General features: G+C 41.2%; 1 protein-coding gene across 2 annotated transcripts in view; it reads right to left on the bottom strand.

Annotated features, from left to right (window-relative positions):
• asic2 (acid sensing ion channel subunit 2) overlaps nt 1–25,113 on the bottom strand; it is a 553,450-nt gene that overhangs the window by 15,892 nt on the left and 512,445 nt on the right. For both annotated transcript variants that reach the window (XM_016994592.2, XM_062984153.1), the window contains exons 4-7: nt 11,658–11,808; nt 10,445–10,501; nt 5,821–5,974; nt 4,389–4,480 (exon numbers count right to left, since the gene is read on the bottom strand). In XM_016994592.2, the coding sequence (XP_016850081.1) occupies nt 4,389–4,480; nt 5,821–5,974; nt 10,445–10,501; nt 11,658–11,808 (454 nt within the window). The remainder of the gene's footprint in view (nt 1–4,388; nt 4,481–5,820; nt 5,975–10,444; nt 10,502–11,657; nt 11,809–25,113) is intronic.

Genomic DNA, 25,113 nt, shown 5'->3' with positions numbered 1-25,113 from the left:
CATGCCATCACTCATCTTCTCTTTTGATACATCACCATTAGACTTGTTCAGTTTTGCTGTACCAATTCAGGTCCCTGCATAATCTCCACAAGGCATCATAAAGGTAAATGTGTTAGGTAGAATCCATCTTTTTCCCCTGCCAGTTAAGTATCATGGTTGATTTACATATAAACTGGTGAAAGCCCTTTCACTTATTGTTAGGGATTTGAGAGGCTTCTATCTCCATGACAACTGGATATATGTTTACATGCTGCTATCAAAGGATTCATGACAAACAGAGCTTAACGCATTTTCCTTTCACCCAAACAAAAGGCAGCATATGGATTCTGCAGATTTGTTAAGGAAGGAATGTACTCTCATGTAAATAATTTACCCTCTGTTGCATTGCTGTTGTATGTCTCCAAGTATCCGATCTAGGTAAAGGTTTTCCCCTGACATTGTCTAGTTGTGTCCGACTCTGGGGGTTGGTGCTCATCTCCAATTCTAAGGCAAAGAGCCGGCATTGTCCATAGACACCTCCAAGGTCGTGTGGCCAGCATGACTGCATGGAGTGCTGTTACCTTCCCGCCGGAGCAGTACCTATTGATCTCCTCACATTTTCATGTTTTCAAACTGCTAGGTTGGCAGAAGCTGGGGCTAACAGCTTTTTGGATGATTTGTCTTAACATTGGACTGCATCTTAATTATGTTTTTACATATGCTTAATTTTTAGCTTAATTTATTTCATGTTTTTATGCTTTAGGCACTATGTAGTGCCGTTAGTAAGCCGCCTTGAGTCCCCCCAGGGGTAGAGAAAGACGGGATATAAATATGGTAAATAAACAAACAAATAAATAACAGCAGGAGCTCATCCTGCTTCCCGGATTCGAACCAGCCATCTTTCAGTCAGCAAGTGCAGCAGCTCAGTAGTTTAACCCACTGCGACTTACGGGGACCCTAAGATGAGCTTTATTAGCAAGATGGAGCCCCTGATGGCACAATGGATCAAACCCTTGTGCCGGAATGACTGCTGACTGACAGGTCGACAGGTGAGCTCCTTCTGTCAGCTCCAGCTCCCCATGTGAGGACATGAGAGAAGCCTCCCACAAGGATGGTAAAAAAAAACATCCTCTGGGCAACATCCTTGCAGACGGCCAATTCTCTCACATCAGAAGAGACTTACAGTTTCTCAAGTCGCTCCTGACACACAAAAAAACCTTGTTCAAAGCCTTTGACCTCTGTGGCTGAGAGAATGTGGCTCACCTAAGCTCACTCAGTAGGTTTCCCTGGTCAAATGGAGATTCAAGTCCTGGACTCCACTGCATTACAACTGGTACACAACAACAAACTTATTTGCCATTCTTGCCATCATTAATATTCCCTTTTATTCCCAGTTACTTGATTCTGTATTTCATGCTTAAAGAAGCGAAGGATTTAGTGGAAGGAGCCTTACAGCACGAGTGAAACTTTGTACATGCCAATGCTATGTCAGGTCACGACTCAAAAATTTTACTCTTTTTTTTTTAACAGAAACTCTTATGTCCATTGATAGTTTAGCATGTCCATTAGTTGGGAGAGTTCTGGGAGCTGTTGTACAAAATGTTCTGCCCGTAACAAACACTGGCAGAACACCCTGGTAGAATGGGTGGACATGTGAGGGGAAAAAATTAAAAACTAATCTATTAGTCCTGGGTGTCAGGGCTAATTCCCTAGCATACTCCCAGATCCTTATTGGAAATTAAGTGCCTCCTTTTTGCGTGTACACTCCTGTTTTACTTGGCCATTCTGCCTCTGATTCTCCTTCCTGTCTTTTATTGTGTTAATCAAATAAACTGCTGATCCGTGCCCAGCTCTGTGTATATAATCAACGTCATTATCCTAGACCAAAGTTGCATATTAATCAATGTGCCTCTACAATACATAATAAAATGATACCCAGCCTGGCAAATAAAGCCTTCAGTTGCTAATTTCCTCTTGTTGTAAATATAAAGGGCAGCTTTAGCGTACCATTACCGCAAGTCCAAGATCTCCCTCCCACCAACATGAGTTGAATACACATACACTGTGGAATAAATGCAATTTGACACTACTTTAATTACTGTGGCTCAAAGCTAAGGAATTCTGGAATTTATAGTTTGGTGTGGCACTAGCACTTTTTGGCAGAGAAGGTGAACATACTTTTAAAACAACCCCCAGAATTTCATAGCATTGAGCCATGCTAGTTAAAGTGGTGTCAAACGGCATTAATTTTACAGTATAGATGCAGTCAGAGAGGAAGAACACTCCCTGCAAGAATCCTACCCAGTAGTAATGTGGGCGTTGTATTGTAAAGCTCTTCTTCTTCCCTTTTGTGTGTTGTACTCCAAAACAGACTCAATGACAAGCATTTCTGGATTAAAATTCTTGCCAGTAAGGATACCTGAGATTTGCAATATTCAGGTGGTTGATGCCTATAGTTTTGGTAGTTATGGAATGGAAACATTATAAGCATTATTTCCTATGCTGTCTCTTTGGTGATGTAGGGCTATGTGCTATAGGTGTGTCTCTGTCGTGAGTTCACTGGCTGCCTTCATATATGGCTTCAGCTAGGAAAGGGAGAATGGGGGAGGATGTATTTGCCATTCTAAAGCTATTTTCGCATTAGTTTTGGTTTCCCCCACTTCTTTCCAGACTGAGAATGCATTGGACACCATAGACCAGAGCTTTCCAAACTTTTCATGTTGGCAACATACTTTTTAGACATGCATCCTTTTGTGACAAATTCAGTTTTACTACCTATGAAACTGGAGGTTAAGCCAACCCCTTATACAGGCAGTCCCCGAGTTGCGAATAAGATAACACTGAAAAAATGTACCTGTTCCGACTTACAAATTCAGCTTAAGAACAAATCTACAGAACCTATCTTGTGCATAACTTGGGGACTGCCTGAATATAAGTTTCATATGATCCTTACTGTATAAGCAAGGTCTGGAATTTCTTCCTTTATACTTCTTGTGTTCTACATTTGATTCTTGACTAGTTTCCTTCACAGCCACTCCATGTGATTCATCACAAACATAACTTTCAACAGATTTTCTTAATTAGAAATGAATCAATTTTAGTGGTAATTACTGCAAATCAATCAACAAATTGTACAAATTATAAAAGTTCAAACAATACCAACACTTGAATAATTGGGTTGCCGTGAGTCTTTTGGTCTGTATGGCCATGCTCCATGTTTCTGGAACACGGCCATACAGATATTCCAGCAATGAATCCTTTGACAATACACTTGAATAAGTGCTGTAGAAGTTTTTAGATAGAGGCTGGATGGCCATCTAGGGGTGCTTTGCTTGTGTATTCCTGCCTGGCTAAAAGGGGTTGAATTAGATGCCCTCTGGGGGTCTCTTCCAATGCTAGTGAAGTATAGACTGCCTGGGAGTCCTCTAGAGGTTTTTGAACTAAAGCTGTATGGCTATCCATTCGGAGGGGTTTGACTGTGTCTTGCTGCCTGGTTGAAGGGGATTGGACTGAATGTTCTTGGACTTGGGCTCAGCACCACTTGCTGCTGCTGGCAGCTCCTCCTCAAGCAACTGATGTGTTGCCTTGAAGTAGTGGCTGCCAAGCCTTTGGCTTGCCAGGCAGCCTTTGGTGTTGTTGTTGTTGTTGGTGGGGAGCATTTTAAATGTGACACACCTGTGGACTACAGGTGACATACTAGAGTGTCCCGACACACAATTTGGAAAGCTCTTCCATAGACATTTGGTTGGTACAAAAAATACATTCTTTTCAACCCCAGTGTAAAGCAATGTGCAAATAAGAAGAATGTATTTATAGTGAACTTGTCAAACAGGCTCTTGGTTTTATTTTCTTTGATTTGTCAACCAGATTTAAGATCTGCTTTTAGAGTTTTGCTTCAAACTGAATTTTCAAAAATGAAATTTAAAATGTATGGAGATTTATTTATTTACTGCATTTATGTACCGCTTTTCCCACCCCTGGGGGGGGGGGGGGAGCGGGGACGGGACGGGACTCAAAGCAGTGTCCAACATAGTAACGGCAAAATTCAATGTCAAACCTACATGTGAAAAACAAAATCATAATATCTAGCAATAAGATATAGCTATGAATTAAAACCATTAAAACCATATTTAAACATGAATTATAATTCTGATTTTTAAAATAAAGTTTGAATAACTGCAAGATTGCATTTCAGCTGTATGATGTAGTTACCTCTGAGGAAGGAAAGGGAATGAATGGACAGTTCTGTTATAAAGTTTTATCACCTTAGGAGGCTGGTTCCTCAGGAGATCATTCCTGGAGCTGCACCTGACATTGTGGGCTTGAACCTGCAGATAAGGTCTAAACCTACACATATGTTGGGCACACAAAGGGACACAGAAATATACACCGTCCAAACTTTTACTTACCAAGTAAGGCTGCCACTTCGTATGCTTTCTTCTGTTCAATTGTCTCATAGTTGAGCGCTTCAAAGAATATATCCAGTACAAGGATATTCTCCCTTAGGAGTGGGAAAAACAGGCAGTCAAGAGAAGATTGAGAGGAGATAGATATATCCATTAAAACAAGCTTTCTGCTGCTATTGCAATTTTTTTAAAATGAGCATGGAGAGAACTCAATATTTTAAGTCAATAGCCTGAGGGCTGTGTTATGCCTTAGCAAGGTTCAGGCCACCTATAACAGCAAGATCAAGTCATTCTGGCAAGGAAAGGGGCCTTTCAGACATCATTGAGTTTCAACTGCCCTCATCCCCAACCTTTGACCACATGTTTTCCATTAGGTTGTCTCATAGTTTCCAGGCAACCTGCACGTCTTGATCCTGCATTTCCTCTCTTTCGTAAGGATCCCTCCTTCCAAATGTCCAGCTGATTAAGAATCTGACCTCAGCTAGCCTCCTTGAGAATAGCAGGAAGATACATGTACCATGTATTTCAGGAATTATTAGAACAGACTTACTGAATCCAACTAGAGGTCTATTTAGACCACCAATTTTCTTCTATGGTAGGAGATTAAATGTCACCAGGACTCCAAAAGAAGGCCAGACCATGCACACTGTCCATGCTAGGAAGTTTTCAAAGACTTTTTACAAACACTGTGAAGAGCACTTTTCCAAGCTCTGTTTCCCAAGTCCACACGTCTGCTTAGGCCACTTAAGCGTACAATATTATGCTTTTCTCACTTACCTTGTGATAGACAGTGTAAGACAGTAGCGGTACCAAGCATGGATGTGTGTGTATTTTGAATTTGGACTGCCAGCAGTTAATGCTCCCATCACATTGTTGCTACTCTTAACCTGGCAGTCTGAGCCATGGGCTTCAAGAGCACAATCTAAGCAATGGACAGAAAACATGTTGCTCAATAATGCCTTACTATTGACCAGGCACTAGCTAGGGCCACTGGGAGGTGCAGTCCAGTGACATCTGTACGGTCTTGCATTATTCCCCCTGCAGCATGAGTCAGCCTAAACAGCCAGCCTATCTTGAGGCCAATCCCCTATGGACCATGCTCAATAAAACTCCTACTTCAATGTCAGCTCTGTATTCTGAGCAACCAGTTTCTAATGCAAGCTCCTGCTCTCCCACCTGGCTTCTTCTTGATCACTGCACCACATCCTAGCCTATCTGGATTGACTTCTGCCTGCCTTTGACTGGATTCCTACCTCTGGCTCCTCACATCCTTGTCTGCTGCTGTGGGACCCAAAACCCTTTCTGATTTGGACTATTACTACACTCTGGACCAAAACTGACAAACAGGTACCACAATGTATCATTAGCAAGAAATTCTACCCAGCTTACATACCATAATGATTACTCCAGCCCTACGTAGACAGGCTTTACTTACGAGATATATTTCTCAGATTTGTTAAATTTCTTCTCAAGGTACTTGGCTGAAGTCTTGCTGGGAATCTTAACCATGGAGAGTTCCTTGTTGTAGCGTGTCAAGTTGCATGGCATTTGGCACACACAGTAACCACTGTCCTTTTCACCAAGAACCACTGTAAGATAAAGAGGGGGGAAAGGTGGTTTGCCAGTAGGATTAACTGCCCCTAAACAAAGGGACAAAGGAAGAGCTGTCTTCTGGCTCACATCAAAGAACTGATACTTCAGTCTAACTCAGTGGTTCCCAACCTGTGGGTCCCCAGGTGTTTTGGCCTACAACTCTCAGAAATCCCAGCCAGTTTACCAGCTGTTAGGATTTCTGCGAGCTGAAGGCCAAAACATCTGGGGACCCACAGGTTGAGAATCAATGGTGTAACCCAACAATATCGACTACAAAGGATATTCCTTGTACCACTTTAATAATCTGTACTAGAATTTGTGTTATTTATGCTATTTAGTGTAGGCAGTTGTTTATTTGTTCAGTCACTTCCGACTTTGTGACCTCATGGACCAGACCACGCCAGAACTCCGTCAGCCGTTACCACCCCCAGCTCCTTCAAGGTCAAGCCAGTCGCCACAAGGATGCCATCCACACACCTTGCCCTTGGTCGGCCCCTTTTCCTTTTTCCTTCCATTTGCCCCAGCATCATTCTCTTCTCCAAGCTTTCCTGTCTTCTCGTGATGTGGCCAAAGTACTTCATCTTTGCCTCTAATATCCTTCCCTCCAGTGCGCAGCCGGGCATTATTTCCTGGAGTATGGACTGGTTGGATCTTCTTATGGTCCAAGACACTCTCAGAAGTTTCCTCTAACACCACAGTTCAAATGCGTCTATCTTCATTTGCTCAGCCTTCCTTATGGTCCAGCTCTCGCATCCATAGGTTATTACTATGGGGAATACTATGCAGACCTTCGTTGCCAGTGTGATGTCTCTACTCTTCACTATTTTATCGAGATTGGTCATTGCTCTCCTCCGAAAAAGTAAACGTCTTCTAATTTCCTGACTGCAGTCTGTGTCTGCAGTAATCTTCACACCTAGAAATACAAAGTCTGTCACTGCCTCCAAGTTTTCTCCCTCTATTTGCCAGTTATCAGTCTGGTTGGCATAATCTTGGTTTTTTTGAAGTTTAGCTGCAATCCAGCTTTTGCACTTTCTTCTTTCACCTTGGTTATAAGGCTCCTCAACTCCTCCTCACTTTCAGCCATCAAAGTGGCATCATCTGCACATCTGCGCAGTAGGTTAAATCCTTGTGCTGGCAGGACTGATGACTTGAAGGTCAGGTTGCTGACCTGAAGGTTACTGGTTCGAATCCAACCGGGGAGAGCGTGGATGAGCTCTCTCTATCAGCTCCAGTTCCATGCCAGGACATAAGAGAAGCCTTCCATAAGGATGGCAGAACATCAAAACATCCGGGCGTTCCCTGGGCAACATCCTTGCAGATGGCCATTTTCTCACACCAGAAGCGACTTGTAGTTTGTCAAGTCGCTCCTGACATGAAATAAATCTGCATATCTGAAGTTGTCAATGTTTCTTCCAGAAATTTTAACTCCAGCCTTGGATTCATCAAGTCCCGCACGTCACATGATGTTTTCTGCATACAAGTTGAATAGGTAGGGTGAGAGTATACAGCTCTGCAAAGCTCCTTTCCCAATCTTAAACCAGTCTGTTGTTCCGTGGTCTGTTCTTACTGTTGTTACTTGGTTGTTATACAGGTTCTTCAGGAGACGGACAAGGTGTAGGCAATGGGCACCAACAATATGTAAGTGGGTCTTTTACAAAAGAAACTGGAGATAAAATTTTTTAAAATGAAGAAGCTGTATAGCTGGTGTTCTCCAAGTGTGGGCCATTTTGTGGAATAAAATTATTCTACAAAAATCCTAAGATTCTGGGTACTGGAGAAAATAATTACTATTGATAGTAAGCACTTTGAAGAAAAAGTAACAAAAACCACTAAGTTGGTAAAACACACACACATATTGAATTTAAAATTAAAATGTCAAGGCTTGATGTAGAAATATGATTTTTTTCACCTATAAACAAAAAGACTTGGAATCTTCAGGCCATTAATGTTTAATACCTACAAGCTTCTATTTACATGTCTAAGTCACCAGTGAATTACTTTGGAGAGCTGTTTATCCCACGTTTCTTCAGGTTCTTAACTTTCAATATGCACAGGCTATAATGCAATATATAATTATGTGAAGGATTATATATTTTTATTATGTTTGTAAACATTTATTTATGTATTGTTCTTTATTTTTTCACAGCCCACAGAAGATCTTAAAGTATTAATAAGCTGAAATGTGTCAAGCTTTTAAACAATAAAACTTGGGCTTGTAGCATCTTTGAGTGTGTCTCTTTCATCTGGGGATATCTTTTAAAAGTCAAAATATCAAAAAGTAAAAGTTTCAAATTTCTCAGGATGCTTCCAGAGGGATGGCTCCTAGTATCACCAGTCAAAAGATACTAATCTTTTCTTTCTAAACTGTCTTTTTTGTAGAAACAAAAAAATGTGGTGGGAAAACATGAGTTATAAACGCAAAATAACACCATCTGGACACCCCATACCCGACGGTTTTGTGAACAAGGGAGGGCATTACTTCAAGCACCCTGAATCTGAAGTTTGGTTGATGAACTGCAAGTTAATAGCATTAGCCTCCCTACAGCTAAGAGCAGCTGCAACCAGGTATATAAAAGCAAAAAGGAGAAGGACAATGCAATTTTGGAAATGTTCCAGGTAAATTCAAATCTGTAATTCAAAGTAGGAAAATCTGCATGGAATTCATCCCTGAAATTAATATTTACTCCTTTCACTAATCTTGACAAAAGGTACTGACAAACAAGGGCTAGGATTTGATCTAAGTCAAGGGCAGAGTTCCATCATGCCCAGTCCCAGAAGCCGATGAAAGGCCCTGGCTTCATCCCAACTGTCACTGACCTGGCCTTGGAGGGACAGTAGAAGAGGCAGTATCTGCCAGAGGTAATTCCCTTGACACTGCCATGCCCTTTTCTTTTTGTGTCACATTTTAATTAGTTTATAAGCCCGAGGGCAGGAAACGGTTTTGTTGTTCTTTTACTTGCAAACCATAATGTACAGTGACAGTCCTATATAAATAAATTGATAATAATAATGAGCCTGGAGCCACAATGTTGGGCTGGTAGTGAAATTTAACAGTGCTTGTTTATAAAACTACCGTATATACATGATGATAAACCGAGTTTTTTAGCCCTTTGAGCTGAAAAAGCCTCCCTTAGTTTATAATGGGGTCAAGCTGGGCAGCGGAGCCTGAAGGCTATTGCTTGCAACATACAATATATTTATCTCTTTTCTTACCCTCCCTTATCAGTGTGTTTTCTATTCCAAAGCCTCCCTTACTCTTAACCAAGGGGATGTTTTGAAAAGGGAAAGGAGAGGGAGAGAAGCTCTTGCAAGCCAAAAAAGAAAAAAAAATCCATTAATCTTATAAAAGCATTTCTCCCTGAAATATTTGTTAATCTCTCCTACAGATATATAGGCATTTCCCCCCTGCAAGCCTTTGCAAACCCTATGTACCTATATATCGCTATCTATATATATTAATTTTATATATGAATTTTCTCCTCATATGTTTGCAGGTCTTTGTAAATCCTATATACATATAGATATCTAGAGATTTCTATGTACCTGTCTGTCTATATCTATATGTATACATTATTTTTATATATGAATTTTCCCCTCATGTTTGCAAGTCTCTGCAAATCCTATATAGATATAATTATCTATATATAGAAAGAGGTGTGTGTGTGTGTATATATATATATATATATATATATATATATATATATATGAATATAGATATATAGGGCTTGCAAATATTACAGGGGAAATACACACACAAATATATATAGACATGTCAGATAGATATGAATAGAGATATATAGGGCTTGCAAATATTGAAGGAAATGCACACATACACACACATAGAGAGAGGTGTCTAGAAAGATATAAACATAGATATATAGGGCTTGCAAATATTGCAGTAGGGAAATGCACATATATAGAGAGAGTATTTGCAAATGTTTTAGGGGAAAATGCATTTGTGAAGTTAGTACTTGTGACTACAGAAGGAAAAAAATAGTAGAAATAAATAATTTGGGTTACTTGATGTATTCCTTCTACTATTTTGTCTCAGTGAATTTCTTACTGAGACTGATGTTTTCAGGATGATTTCATTTCCTTCTACCTTCATTCCAAAATTGACTCTTTCAAAGATACCTACTTAGAAGTAAACTAACCATATTTCACTATTTGTTAAATAATTCTTTCAACAAACTTTTTTCATTTTAAATAGTCAACAAAATATCTCATAGAAGCTGCACTATATTCTTTGCAAGCCCTGCTCTTTAGTCAATAGTGTGTGAGAAAATATATAAAAAGTAATTTTGCACATGAGCAGAAATGCTTTTCTTGTTAGTCCAAAAATGTGAGGACACAAATACTGTTCTTTGCAACAGAATTCCAATATGAAATGTGAGCCTTTATGGTTCTTAAATTCTGTGAAATTGCAGTACTGACAGTGAGAGACTCCCTTATCCTTCAGAACTTACCTAGTGCTGGCTCCGCACACTCTTTATACTGCTCTGGCGTGCAGAAAGGAGCATCTCCTAAAGGAAAAAAAATACACAGCACAATTTTAAATGCACAGTGTACAGTGAAGGATGGGTTTCTTTCTAAAATGCTTAGAAAGCAAGTCCTTGCTTGAAGAGGGTAAGGAGAGCAGCTACAGATACAATCTATTGTAAAGTGAAAGCCCATTTCTGATCATCAGGACCTTTAATTAAGGTCACAGATGGCCAGATAGTAAATTGTGTAATCCCACATATAACTATTGTGAAAGAAGTCCTATTAATTTTAATGAGGATTACTACCACGTATATAGGATTACACTTCAAGGCATATAGATCTTGCACTGAAACTATTTTTAAAAAACTCTTAGTCAAACTAAGTTAAATACAGTGCACATCTGAATGTTAATTTCCTTAAAAGGTTAAAAGGCTAGTCCTACCCTAGATTGGGACTAATACACATGTGGGAAAGACTAAACTTTCTACTTTAAAATCCTCCTGATTGGGTATAAAAATGAAAAAGAAGGATTATGTAGCCTCATGGGCTGGAGAAGGGAGAGAACTGAAGAGCCAAAAAGTGGAAAGTTTCAGCCTCTCTCCCTTGTGTTGCGTCCCAGTCCTTATCAGGTTTGCATATGCTTGTTCTGATTCATCTGGTAGGGTAAAGGTAAAGATTTTCCCGTGACATTAAATCTAGTTGTGCCCGATTTTGGGGGGTGGTGCTCATCTCCATTTCCAAGCTGAAGAGCCAGCGTTGTCCATAGACGCCTCCTAGGTTATGTGGCTGGCATGACTGCATGGAGTGTCATTACCTTCCCACAGAAGTGGTACCTATTGATCTACTTACATTTGCATGTTTTCGAACTGCTAGGTTGGCAGAAGCTGGGGTTAACAGCAAAAGCTCACTCCACTCCCCGGATTCAAACTGCCGACCGTTCGGTCACCAAGTTCAGCAGCTCAGCAGTTTAATCCGCTGCGCCACCAGGGGCTCATCTGGATGCCACGTAATTATAGTAATATGTACTTTAGCCTTCAAATAAACTAGCTAAAATGTAGGGTTCTAGATGTCAATATGGAGATGTCAAAACATCTATAACTATGGATATAAAACACCAGTTTCATTTTAGAAAAACCATGCTGACAACAGGGGATAAGCGTCTTCAGGGTTGGTGGCAGCTCATCTTCAAAGACACACCTGGCATGTGAACCATTTTGCAATTGCAGTTCTCCACCACGTAGCGGGTCTCACAGTCAATCCTGCATGCAGTGATGCTGTAAACAGGGAAGAAGTCTAGGCCAAAGTCCGACGAGCGGCACTCGCCCCACGGAGGCGGAAGGTAAGTCAGCTAAATAGGAAGGATGAGGAATATAATCATAATGTGGCAAAATGAAATTCACTCCTTGAAACATGAAGATGAGTAAGAATATTTGTCCTACTCTTTCAACTGCCCCCCCCCAACATTTGAGACTCATATTATCATCCATTTGCTTAATCAATGCAGTGCTGAATTTATTATATCCAGAAAAATTGAGGATATACGTACAGTTATTGAGGTTACGTACAGCTGAGTAAAAATAAAAAACCCAATGATAATTTAATAACTTCTGATAAAAACAAGACAAAATCAAGGGCCAACACTAAAACATATACATAGTAAAATAAAATGTAATAACTGCAACCAAAGATAAAATGATACTAAAGGTAAACGTTTCCCTCTGACATCAAGTCCAGTCACGTCTGACTCTGGGGTCTGGTGCTGATCTTCATTTCTAAGCTGAAGAGCCAGTGTTGTCCGTAGATGTCTCCAAGGTCATGTGGCCAGCATGACTGCATGGAGTGCCATTACCTTCCCGTTGGAGCAATACCTATTGATCTACTCACATTTGCATATTTTTGAACTGCTAGGTTGGCAGAAGCTGGGGCTAACAGTGGGAGCTCAGCCTGCTCCCCGGATTGAAACTGCTGGCCTTTTGGACAACAAAGTCAGCAGCTCAGCAGTTTAACCCATTGCACCACTGGGGTATAAAATGATACAGCTCTAAAAAGCATCAAAACTGTCCATTAAATCTCTAGAAATATAGAAGGCATTCACCTGGAAGTGAAGACTGTCCTGTAAGTAAGCCTTTCTGGAGCAGAAATACCACAAATGGGGGGCCACCATTGAGAAGACCCTGTCCCTTGTATTCACCAGCCAGTCCTTATATTGTGATCAGTGGACTTAGCGTCCAAGAGAATATAGAAGGAGATACACTTCAGAACTTTGATTTTAGCCAGGACTGGCAGTCAGTGCAGATGTGTTGGCATAATGCAAATATATCAGTCATCTCTCATTAACGTTTTGGCCACCGTGTTTTTGAACTACTTTCAAAGGGAGGGCTGCATATAACCCATTGCAGCTGTCCAAATGGAAGGATATCAGCTGTGAAAATCTGTTGGAAGTCTCCACTCAGTATTGCAGCTGATCCATCAAAACTAAAAAGAAAGCTGAGAGAACACCTCTCTAGGAATCTCTCTATCCGAGTGTGATTCTATGGTCAACATCAGGATATAAGAGTCACACCAAAGGTTCTAGAGATTCATGTTTTAACCAATTCCATGAATAATCAAAGCTGCAAAAGTCAAACTCGCAAATGTGGATTCAGACTGCATATTTTCAGAAATGAAATCTGTCCCATGAACCCTAGGTGGACTCTGAAACAATCAAAGAACTCAGAGGGCTGGCTGCCCCACAAATACCAAGACACTGGCTTGTCATCCCAGGAACCAGTGTATTTTAGGGGGCTTTCTGCTAATTGTGAAACTATTGGCCAATCAGGTGCTTGGTTAGTAAGCCCGGAGGGAGGACTCATGCAGGTGAATACCAAGAGGTTTCCAAGTCTGTCCATCTGCTGCTTCCGTCTGCTCTAGATCTTCCTTCTACACATCCTCTCTCTCTGAATCGTGCATATGGTTTCATACTGGTGGCAGTGGATTACTGTTTGCATTCATTGCTTTTTCTTTATCAGAGCTTTGGCATATTTTCCTCAGTTTGGCATATTTTCCCCATGATCTCATTATGGGACCCTAGCTCAGGCATTTTTGAATAAGCCCAGTTCCTAGGCCAGGGATTCTCTCATTCTTATGCGGCAAGGCACTGTGCAGTGGCTTCAGCCCATGTGGAATGCCACATCTGCCAATCAATGTGCCCCTCCAGCATCTGAATTGGCCAATGTCAGGATCCTTGCAACATGCTGTGCCAAGCCTCATCAGCTGTAACCCGGAATGTTGTAGATGCCATATTCCAACAAGGATAATCCTGTGTATTGCTGTAGCTCTCCGCCCATGTCACATTGGCAAGACTGCAAAATGAGTACAGAACTGATGCCTGTTTTCTTCTCCCACCGCTTCATCTTAAATGCAGACTTCATGGCATTAACATCAGGCCAACTTTGCTGCCTGTTTTGTTTAACATTGTCCATGAACTCTAAAGATTCTAAAAGCTTGTTCTTTGTTTTGATACCTTGCTAGGCCTGATAAAGGTATTAACTGACCAGGGAATTAGAAATGCCTGTAAATTATATAACGCAGTCCTGATTTTAAAAGTAAGAATTATGTAATATATTAATGATAGCAATGCAGCTTAAATGAATCTTATATTTTAAATAATGGTTAACCAAACAAAACACAATCAAGAGGAAGTCTTGTAGTATACCTTTTTATCAGTTTTCTACCTCTTCAACTTCCATGTCTCTCTCCTATGGAATCCCAAGACTTGGTGTTTGGTGTATAATCATAGAATCATAGAACAGTAGAGTTGGAAGAGACCTCATGGGCCATCTAGTCCAACCCCCGCTAAGAAGCAGGAAATCTCATTCAAAGCACACCCGACAGATGGCCATCCAGCCTCTGCTTAAAAGCCTCCAAAGAAGGAGCCTCCACCACAGTCCGGGGCAGAGAGTTCCACTGTCGAACAGCTCTCAGAGTGAGGAAGTTCTTCCTGATGTTCAGGTGGAATCTCCTTTCCTGTAGTTTGAAGCCTTTGTTCCGCGTCCTAGTCTGCAGGGCAGCAGAAAACAAGCTTGCTCCCTCCTCCCTATGACTTCCCCTCACATATTTATACATGGCTATCATGTCTCCTCTCAGCCTTCTCTTTTGCAGGCTAAACATGCCCAGCTCTTTAAGCCGCTCCTCGTAGGGCTTGTTCTCCAGACCGTTAATCATTTTAGTGACCCTCCTCTGGACACTTTCCAGCTTGTCAACATCTCCCTTCATCTGCGGTGCCCAGAATTGGACACAGTATTCCAGGTGTGGTCTGACCAAGGCAGAATAGAGGGGGAGCATGACTTCCCTGGATCTAGATGCTATACCCCTATTGATGCAGGCCAGAATCCCGTTGTCTTTTTTAGCTGCCGCATCACATTGTTGGCTCATGTTTAACTTGTTGTCCACGAGGACTCCAAGGTCTTTTTCACACACACTGCTGTCAAGCCAGGCGTCCCCCATTCTGTATCTTTGATTTCCATTTTTTCTGCCGAAGTGAAGTATCTTGCATTTGTCCCTGTTGAACTTCATTTTGTTAGTTTCAGCCCATCTGTCTAGTCTGTCAAGATCGTTTTGAATTCTGCTCCTGTCTTCTGGAGTGTAATGTTTAAATTCTTGATGGCAGGCACTTAGAGCTTTGTGGGAGAGATTACGCCCTGTCCGACTTACCAGGCAGGGAGGTTGCGGCAGCTGGCGCACCTCACCCGCCATCCTCTCTTTGGGGTTCTCCTTCCCAGGAGCCCCCGCGCCCTGTGCTTTTTGGCACGCTTGGCTGTGCAGCCAGTCAAGTTAGCTCCAGCCTACGTCTGGATCAGCCGCATCGGGCTGTCCGATTCCTGATCCAGGACCCATGCATGACTGCCAACCCTGTTTCTCATTGTAACCAATAAACAAGTTGTGGCCTTTGGTTACCCCAAACCTATTGTATCTATCTTTCCTTGTAGGTTCCTGGCAGCAGGAAGTTGGTCTCCACTGCCCACGCAATCTATTTAAAGAGTTACTTCCTCCCACCTTTAAATGTGCCAAATCAATAGAGGAGGAAACACCATGTCAAAGTAAATGGAACAATACTCCATCCTCCTCAGGCATCTGGTTGGAACAGCCATGTTAAGTGAAGGAGCAGAGTCTGAAGTGTTATTGTGATATCTCTCTTAAATGGAACTATCCGGAATTTCTTTTATGACAGTGACAAAATACCATCCATGGGCTTCCATGCATCATTTGCTTTCCCCTGCTAAGATAACAATGTGGCATCTGCCACCATTTAGTCATCTGGAGAGAGGAAAGACACCCATATGTTGCAGATGGCATGATAAAGGGGAATAAATAATCGTCATCTCTTGTGACCTCAGCGTCTGCTACAGTTCCACTGCCACACACGTCTTTAGGGTTGTTTAAATGTGAATCTGCAACATAGGTGATGGGATTGAAAATGGTGGCAGGATCACGTATTCAGTTTCAGGGTTTCCTGCTTAGCCAGCCTTGGCTTTGAGCCATGTTGCTCCAAGCCAACCGGATGTCTTTGGGAAACACACAAACAGAATGCTTAATTATCTCCTTGGTTGCTGCTAATAGAAAGAATGGGGTTGCCTTTTCTGCAGCAGAATGCATGCACACACTCTTGAAAGGGGTGCATCAAATTCCAGACTTTCAGTTGGCCTGAGGACAGCTGTTGGAATTGGAACCTGAAGTGCAAAACAGGACCCCAAAGGACAGGGGATGCTTCTCAGCTGGTCATACTCTGTGACCTCCTATGGCCAAGCCAGAGATTTTAAATAGCTTACGAACCACAGGACCTGATACTGCATAACCCCTACCCATATCTCTTCCATGCCTGAAAGAAGCTGTAAAGCCTCAGTACACACACCCAGTCCCAAATAGTCCACAAGGATAAGCCTCAAATGCAAAAGTTATAAAACTTTGGTAGGGTAAACAGAAGACATTTTGCTCCTTGAGGCAAATAACAAAATGGTGCCTTTACTTTTTACCTATAGTAGCTGCCCAGACTGCCAAATTGAATCTTACTTTAGCAGTAATGATGAAAAGGCACCTTCTACCAGATTGAGGGAAAGTAAAGGAGATAGCTATGGAGTAGATTATCTGGAAAACTTCAACAAACAGGAATAGACAGGAATAGCTACCATTGCTGCCCCCTTTATACCACCCACCATCTGCTTGACTTAGCATCCTCAGTAACATCTGGTTAGTTGTGGGCACTCAACAAATCAGAGCAGGTAAGGACAGAGTGATTGAAAGGAGGTTGACCAAATAGTTGAGACACGGGTGTCAGTGACAGAAATAGGAAAGTTAATGAATTAATTAAGATCCTATCTTTCTCCAAGTATGAGATCTAAGTTGGAAAGGGTTAACATGTTTAATTAATCATTAATTCGAGTGAATTTAAATTAGAAAGTATAAAAACTTAACTGTTAAGTTTGAGTTAAATTGCCATTTAAGTGTAAGTTAAATGGATGAGTTAAAAACCGGACTGTTACGTTTTAAGTTGAATTGCCTTTTAAATTTCAGTTAAATGCCTGAATTAAAAAGCCTTACCACAATAAAAACTAAAAAATGTCATTGAGTTTTCATCTCCCACCACATTCCTGTGCTGATCATGGGAGATAAAGATGCAACAACATGAATATTTAAAAATCCCATTTCATACTTGCCCTACCAAAACCCTTTGTCTAGATTGCCTTTCTTCCACCTCCTAACTGTATTTTCTTAGCCACACTCTTTAGTTTACTGATTCCAATGTGCAAACCAGGAAAGGTACCAGGGTCAAGGTTCAAAACATGTGTTTTGTCCAGAGTAGAATAGAGAAGCTCTATTTGGATACAAATGGTTGTCTTATAATCTGGATAGAAACGGATGGGTTATAATCGTCCTTTAATACTATAGAGCCAACAAGATCTACTAAAACCCAGAAATGATTACATTTGTGGGACAACAAACAAGTCTGTATTGCTTGCAAAAGGTGATTTTGTTGGAGATGAAGCATTCAAAGGTATTTTGCCAACATCTACGCAGCTTGACCAACTTGGCAACTCTATCATCCTCCAATGAGACATGGTTGAGGCCATCATACCTGACGGCAGCAAGCTAGTTTGGCGGTGTAGACCAGACTATGTGGCAAACACACCGCTTTGTCCTTCCAGAGAGAGAGGCTGGCAAGGGACCATCTGAGAGAATCTGCCACATCGAACCGAAATAAGAAATGGACTCATTTTGTCTAACTGGAGGGTCTGGCCTTGATTTTAGTGAGAATCTTGCTTATTGGCCATGCCTCTACTTGTGAAAGTACGGAGTCCTAACTCTCTTTCCTTGCCTATATATATTGGTCTCTTAAGAGTAAAAACTTTCAAAGGTAAGAGGTCTTTCTATGTGTGTGGGTTTCACTGCTTAGCTTCCAAGGCAGGCAGCTTCTCTTCCCTGGTGGCTGGCCATGCAGACAGGGAGAATGATGATACTGCAAATCCCTTCAAATGATGACTTTGCTTTTGCCATTGTGTTCCAATCAATGGGCCTCCCCGTCTCCCTTGTCATGTCTCAAGCAATCGTATTATCACCCAAGCATGTCTCCATTAGCAGCATCTTAAACAAGCAATGCCGAAAAGAAGATTAGGAAGAAGGGATGCTTCATTTCCTCAAAGCTGCTAGCTTGCTTGGCCAAGATCTGCATTTCAGGTGTGATTGCACACAGAGAACAAAACCACCCTCCCTACAGACTGTCCAAGTTCTTCCATCTCCTCCTGACCTCTGAGGAATGTACTTATAATCAGCAAAAGCTTTTCACTGTCAGGGTAAATAAAAAATAGGTTTTAGGCAATAAAGCTTAGAAAAGTTACTTTCTGTGTACGTTGTTGTTGTTGTTGTTGTTGTTGTTGTTGTTGTTGTTGTATTGTATGCTTTCAACTCATTTCCAACACAGTGATCCTAAAGTGAAACTCTTCATAGGTTTTCTTGGCAACATTTGTTTGAAAAGGATTTGCCATTGCCTTATTCTAAAACTCAGAGAGTACAGGTTGAGTCTACCTTATCTGAAATTATTTGGATCAGAGTTTTGGTTTTTGAAATACATAGTGAATGAGTGATGGAGAAAGAGGGCTAGCTACATATCCAGTGCCCGTGAGTTTCTCTCAAGGACCTGTCACTCCACTGTCAGAAATTTGATAGAGGCTTCACTTTCACAAAGCTTCTACAAAAAGCAGATACTAGGGGAAAGAAGCATACAAATGTATCCAGCTGCCATAGTCTTGGAAAGTGTTACAAAGCTCTGGCTGTCAATGGAGGCACATGCTGGCCCTGGAAATACATCCCAAAGGTGAATATTGCGTGGATTGGCTGGGCAGCTGGAGCTTTCCAACATTCCCTGTGCCTGTAGTCACTGGATGCATTTAGATTTTCCCCTCCTCTGTTTTTTTTTTTTTTTTTTGCAGAGTCATTGTGTAAATCAAACAACATTTGTGGTGAAGCAACATCATAGTGTGGCCAAGAGGGGGAAAAGTATTAATGAGACAGAACACACAGTCTTGGAAGGGCAGCAGTGGTTTGCTTTTGCTTGTATCTACAGGGAAGAGCAAGATTCCACCCTCTTGTCCTCTCCTCCTGCTGTGTTAATTGAATACAAATTACTTTTGCACTTCGAATTTAGTTTGCAGCAGCTAAAGTAAGATAAGGATGAAGAGGCAAAGTGTGAAGATGGAGAATGGGGAACATTTTAAGGGCAAATGAAAAAGTAGGATAATGTAGGATTAATCAGGACTGTGCCTGTCAAGTTGGGAAAATTGGGAGGTATGCAACTCTCCATTCCAACAAGAGGGGGGGTCTATAAAATCAAGGCCATATGCTTTGGTAAAATATTTAAAGTATGTTTGATGTTTTTAACTTTTTGGTTTTTTATGTATTTGTGTATTTTATCTGTATGTATTTGTGTTGCATCAAATTGTTGCTCACTTGTGAGTGCCCTTTGGGGTGAGAAGGGTGCTGTATAAATATAGTAAGTAAGTAAGTAAATAAATAAATAAATAAATATCCCCCACTCAGCCATGATGCTTACTAGGTAACTGCGCTATCACTATCTATCCGCCTAGCATTCCTCACAAGATTGTTAGCTTGCGCTCTTGAGACAAAAGTTGTTGGGGCTCAGCAGCAGAATGCTTGCTTGGGAGTTCTCAGAAGACAAGGGGGATGATGGGTTTCCCACTGAGGAGTCTGTATGTGATCGGGGTGAATTGCAGGCCTTAGATCAGAGCGAGATAGAGGATATTATGGATTCAAATGGTCATTCCTTAGCAACAGGGGGAAAGTCTGTTTCTCTTGGGAATCAGCCTTCAAAAGATGAGGAGTGAAGGATGGATTAATTAGGCATTCAGAAAGACTGTGGGAAGTCCTTGAAACATAGGTGTCAGAGGCATGATCTCGTGGCTTCTTGGTCAGGCCTGAACTTAAATTAAGTGATGTTTACTTGGTGTCTTCTGAGCTGACAACGTTCCCATAGATTCAAGTTCTTGTTTAGGTTCTTAAGCTCATGATTCAAGTATCCTGTGTTTGCCTATGTTCCCAAAAGAGTTTTGCCTTGGAAAAAGTTCCTGTTTTCATGCTTATTGTTTTATAACCTATGATCTTGACTTCCTTGATTTCATATACCTTGCTATTTTGGACTACTGATCTTTTGTATATGGATTACTACTATTTTATAGCTCCTTTTCTACTGCTTTTTGGAAAATGCCCTTTTCCCCTTTTGTACATGTTTTGCTTAATAAACATGTACAAAATAATAAGTTAGTTATTGCTGAACTCTAGTATGGTGCCGGGTGAAAAGATGTCTCAAGGCTAGAGTGCAACAAAAGGAATGAATCAGATGTGATAAAACAGATCATGGCCAAGAGTCTGTTGGTGTACTATGCAGGGGAAACCATGGAAGCGCAGGCAGCAGATGAAGGAGAGAAAAGGTTGAAGATGCTGTGGCTGTGATTGCAGACAGCCATTGGAGACATAGACTGCTTAGAGGCAGCAGATTCTGTCTGCCTTCAAGCACTAGGACTGGCTAGAAAAAAGGATGATGGCTAATACAGTGCATCAATATGATTCCTACTACAAATGAAATTGAATTGTTCCTTGCAAATCAAACTTCAGATGGCTGAAAAAGACTCTTGAGAATTTTCAACTCCAACCTACTATTACTTGAGTTTTGTGGGAAGATGAAATAAGAGAATGGATGAGAAAAAGATTACTGAAACTAAATTACAGCAATGAATAAGTGGTGGTCCCAGCCTGTTTAGCGGCTTCCTACTGAGTTTCTCTCCCTGCCAAAGATTTTATTTACATTGTTATGTTGCACCCTGCTGCTCTCAAGAGTGAGAAACTCCAGGGGTGGGCACCCTGCCTCTCAAATGAACTGAGGACCATGAGCCACCGCTGAAGGTGTCACAATGACAGCAACCACCCCTTCCCATAGAAATATGTTATTTGTGTTGTCGAAGGCTTTCATGGCCAGAATCATTGGGTTGCTGTGAGTTTTTTGGGCTGTATGGCCATGTTCCAGAAGCATTCTCTCCTGACAATTTGCCCACTTCTATGGCAGCCATTCTCAGAGGTTGTGAGGTCTGCTTCTGGAACATGGCTATACAGCCCGGAAAACTCACAACAACCCAATACAGTAGAATCTCACTTATTCAAGCTAAACGGGCCGGCAGAAGCTTGGATAAGCAAATATCTTGGATAATAAGAAGGGATTAAAGAAAAGCCTATTAAACATCAAATTAGGTTATGATTGTACAAACTAAGCACCAAAACATCATGTTATACAACAAATTTGACAGAAAAAGTAGTTCAATAAGCAGTAATGTTATGTTGTAATTACTGTATTTACGAATTTAGCACCAAAATATCATGATATATTGAAAACATTGACTGCAAAAATGGCTTGGATAATCCAGAGGCTTGGATAAGTGAGACTCTATTGTATGTTACTTTATTATTATTCACTAGCTGGAATGGAGAGAGGTGATTATGGAGGATTCTACTTCTCATAATCTTAGTTGACTTGAATTTAGGAAGAATTTAGGAAGAAGTGTGGTTAGTTTGAGTATGATGGTGCCATTTTGTGTGTGATGGAGTGTGATGGTGCCATTTGGTACTTAGTGGCAAGTAGTAAAATACTTTGGGGCACTCTTGGCAAAACTATGGCTGGAATCCTATTGGATAATTCCAAGTAAACCCACTGAATCAGGGTTTGAATAGTGTTTCAACACATAGGTAAATTGATTTTATGGTTCTGATCTAGTAGAGATTAGAAATAAGATTTAGTAGCAGGTGCAATGAAAGGGAAGCTAGCAACCACACTGTCTTCAGCATGCTGCCATGGCTGGGCCACAGAAAAGAGCTGTTTGCCTGTGCAAAGATAGTTTCAAAATAAAATAACAGTAAGAAACTTGTGCACATTAATGAGACATGGAAAGGATCACAGAAACAGGATTGCTTCAACAATTTTAAGACGGCCAAAAGTGTGCCTCATGCCACTTGCAGCTTGTCACTCAGGCTGCCATTGGTTCCGGTGCCAAGCAACCAGAAGCAAGTTTTATTTCTCTACAAAACTGTCTCCCCAGGAGGGCCGCTTATACTGTTCTTTTGAATTTGCTCCCTTCACACCTCTTTTTTCTATGGGGGATTTAATATCATGTGTTAAGGAAATTGGTTAGGCTGTTCAACTAGTTCACATAGTGGATGGAATTGAAGGTGGAAAAGCTTTCCTGGTATTGAAACATCCCAGGCTGTAAGGTGGCAAATGTATGTTTGAGAGTTTTCCCCAGGCTCCGATATCTCCCTATAGATTCAAATATTTCTTGCCTGAGAGATGGACTCAGGCTTGGTTTCTGTGTGCAAAGAAGATTGTCTTTTTTCCTTTTTGGGATACCTTTCAAGATTGACATCTCACTGTTCCCCCAATGCTGCAGTGGTCTAATTTTAGGAGATTCTCAACTAGTGTGATTTTTTTTCATGTCAGAGCCACTTGAGAAACTGCAAGTTGCTTCTGATGCGAGAGAATTGGCCGTCTGCAAGGACAGTGCCCATGGGATGCCTGGATGTTCAATGTTTTACCATCCTCGTGGGAGGCTTCTCTTATGTCCCCATATGAGGAGCTGGACCTGACAGAGGGAGCTCAGGTCACAGAAACCCACATTGGATATGTCACATTCTCTCAGGCCCAGAAGAAGGCAAAAGCAAAATTTTGCCAAGATAACTCTTTGGGTCACTGTAAGTCAGCAAGGACTTGAAGGCACTCATCAACAATAGTTAAATGGGCAGTGAAGGGAGTGGTTGCAAAAATGTAACTGACAGGATCTCCCTCCCATTTCTGCCTGTTAGAATTTTTTTAAACACCTCTTTCTCCACTCATTCAACACGCAGTCATCCATTGTTCTTTCTGATTCTGCAGTCTCTGTGAGAAGCTTGGAAGAGCTAATTTACTGGACAACAACTGCTGACCATGCTGGCGGATGGGAGGTGAAGAATCCAGCAGCTGCCATCCCTCAAAGGAACTTTTACAAGCTCTGACAGTTCTGTTTCTGTTCCTGTTCCTTCCTCCACCAGATATCTCTGTTCTTAGGAGACCCATCTGTCAAAGGACAGTCCTGCACATTACATCTGGCTTTCTTTGGATCGGGTGGGGTGGGGGGGGGGGGGAGAATTGAATATCTATTCTTTTTTTAAAGGAAACAAGGCCCCAGCATCCAGAGATGCTTTTGTCTTATGATTTCATGGCTCCTTTCTCTTCACCCTGCGCGAACATTTCACGGGACGAGTCTCTGAGGCACAATTCAGCCATCCTACCTAATATTACCATAGCATCGCTAACCTGTTGCATAATTGAAGGCTCTTAAAGTTTTATGGCCAAATTGGCAGAAATGGGTGTTTTAGGGATTGCTTCATATTCTTTAACATGCCCGCCTTGGGCAATGTAATGAGGAGAATCTGAGCTCTGGAAGAAAGCGTTTTCTAGCCACAGCGATTCCTTCCATAAGAACACAGTGCCAACAAATCATACCATATTGATCCTAGAGAATAGGATTTTGAACAGAAGACTTTGCCTTCATAGTTGTCTTGTTCCTTGGAGCAGTCGCACCTGTGTAACCTGACAAAATTGTTCATAAATATTGCCTGAGATTTCTTTGCCATGCAGGCAGGTTTGTTTGGGTCTGTAGGTGGTGGATGAAATATCTGGCTAGGGAAAGTCATGCACAGCCATTGTGTGGGTGACACTTTGTATCCGCCCCATTAATAATGAGGACAAGCAGTGCCGGAGACAGCAGAAAACAGCAGATACTCCCAGTCAGCAAGTTCATAGTCTAGACCAGGCATGGGCAAATTTCAGCCCTCCAGGTGTTCTGGACTTCAACTCCCACAATTCCTAACAGTCGAAAGTCCAGAACACCCAGAAAGTCGAAGTTTGCCCATGCCTGGTCCAGACACTACTTACTCCCGCTTCAGTCTTCTTCTAAGCCAGGCAAGAAGGCAAGGAATCCACAGATGTTACTCAGTTCAAGGTGGTCATATGAAACTAGAGGCACTTATTTACAAAGCTTACACCATTTTGGTTAATTTCTTTCTCAATACAAGGATTTGTAAATTGCTTTCGAATGAAATCAGAGTTAGGACAAGTTATTATTTGAACTGCAGCTCCCAGAATCTCCTAGCCAGCATAACAATGAGGACTGTAGGAGCGGCAGGTCAAAAAATACCCTTTCTAAGCTCTCTATATAGCAAGGTATTGGTCAGAAATCCTTTTCCTGCCATCGCAATTTTAAACCATTATTTCCCACCTAGATTAGATTTGCATATTTTGTTAATTTCTTCAAACAACTAATACAAAAATCTTTTCCACTTGCTCCAGCCAGGTGGAACTCTTCCCAGAATGAATAGCATTTCCTGCCATGCATATGTTAGTTAGAAGATGAAGAACCTTTCAAATGTGTTCAATTCAGCAGTAACATAGAACCATCAAATCGAAGTTGGAAAAGCAGATTTTTCATCATCAAATTCACACAGCTGTGCACCCGAATCTACTTGTTTGGGTTTTCCCATTTTGTTGAATCCCAAATTCTTTCTACTAGAAAGAAATGTGCAATTTTAGAAAATCCTTATATAAATGACATAAATTGAATTTTCACCTGTTGCTAGACAAAGGTCTCATTCACTTCAGAAATGTTTTTTCCATGTGAATAAGTGATCGCACATGGTACCAAAGAGCCTTAATAACAGATTGAACCCCACACATTAACATACTTTTCCTAAGTTTTAGCTGGATTAGAAATTTACAGAGCTTCTTGATTAGTGAGGAGGGGATCAACTTCTATTAGTTCATACCATAGTAGTAAAGAAAAGCCTGGAAGGGTAATAAATATCAGATCCCATCCCTAAAAAAATCCACACTATAAGGAGGTCAACAGCACAAGAAGTTAAACGGACCCTTTCTCCCTACAGACACAGAATTCTGAGCATCTTTTTAAACTTGCAGTTCTCAGAATTCTTGCATAGAAGGTTGTATGCATTAAACAATATAAAACCAATTAAGATTTATAGCATAGCAATGACATTCTCATTTTCACCATGATCCTTAACCCATCAG

This window comes from Anolis carolinensis, chromosome 6 (assembly GCF_035594765.1).
Source record: "Anolis carolinensis isolate JA03-04 chromosome 6, rAnoCar3.1.pri, whole genome shotgun sequence".
NCBI lineage: Eukaryota > Metazoa > Chordata > Lepidosauria > Squamata > Dactyloidae > Anolis > Anolis carolinensis.
The sequence above is the reverse complement of the archived record's forward strand: the minus strand, read 5'-3'. Positions and strand labels throughout refer to the sequence as shown.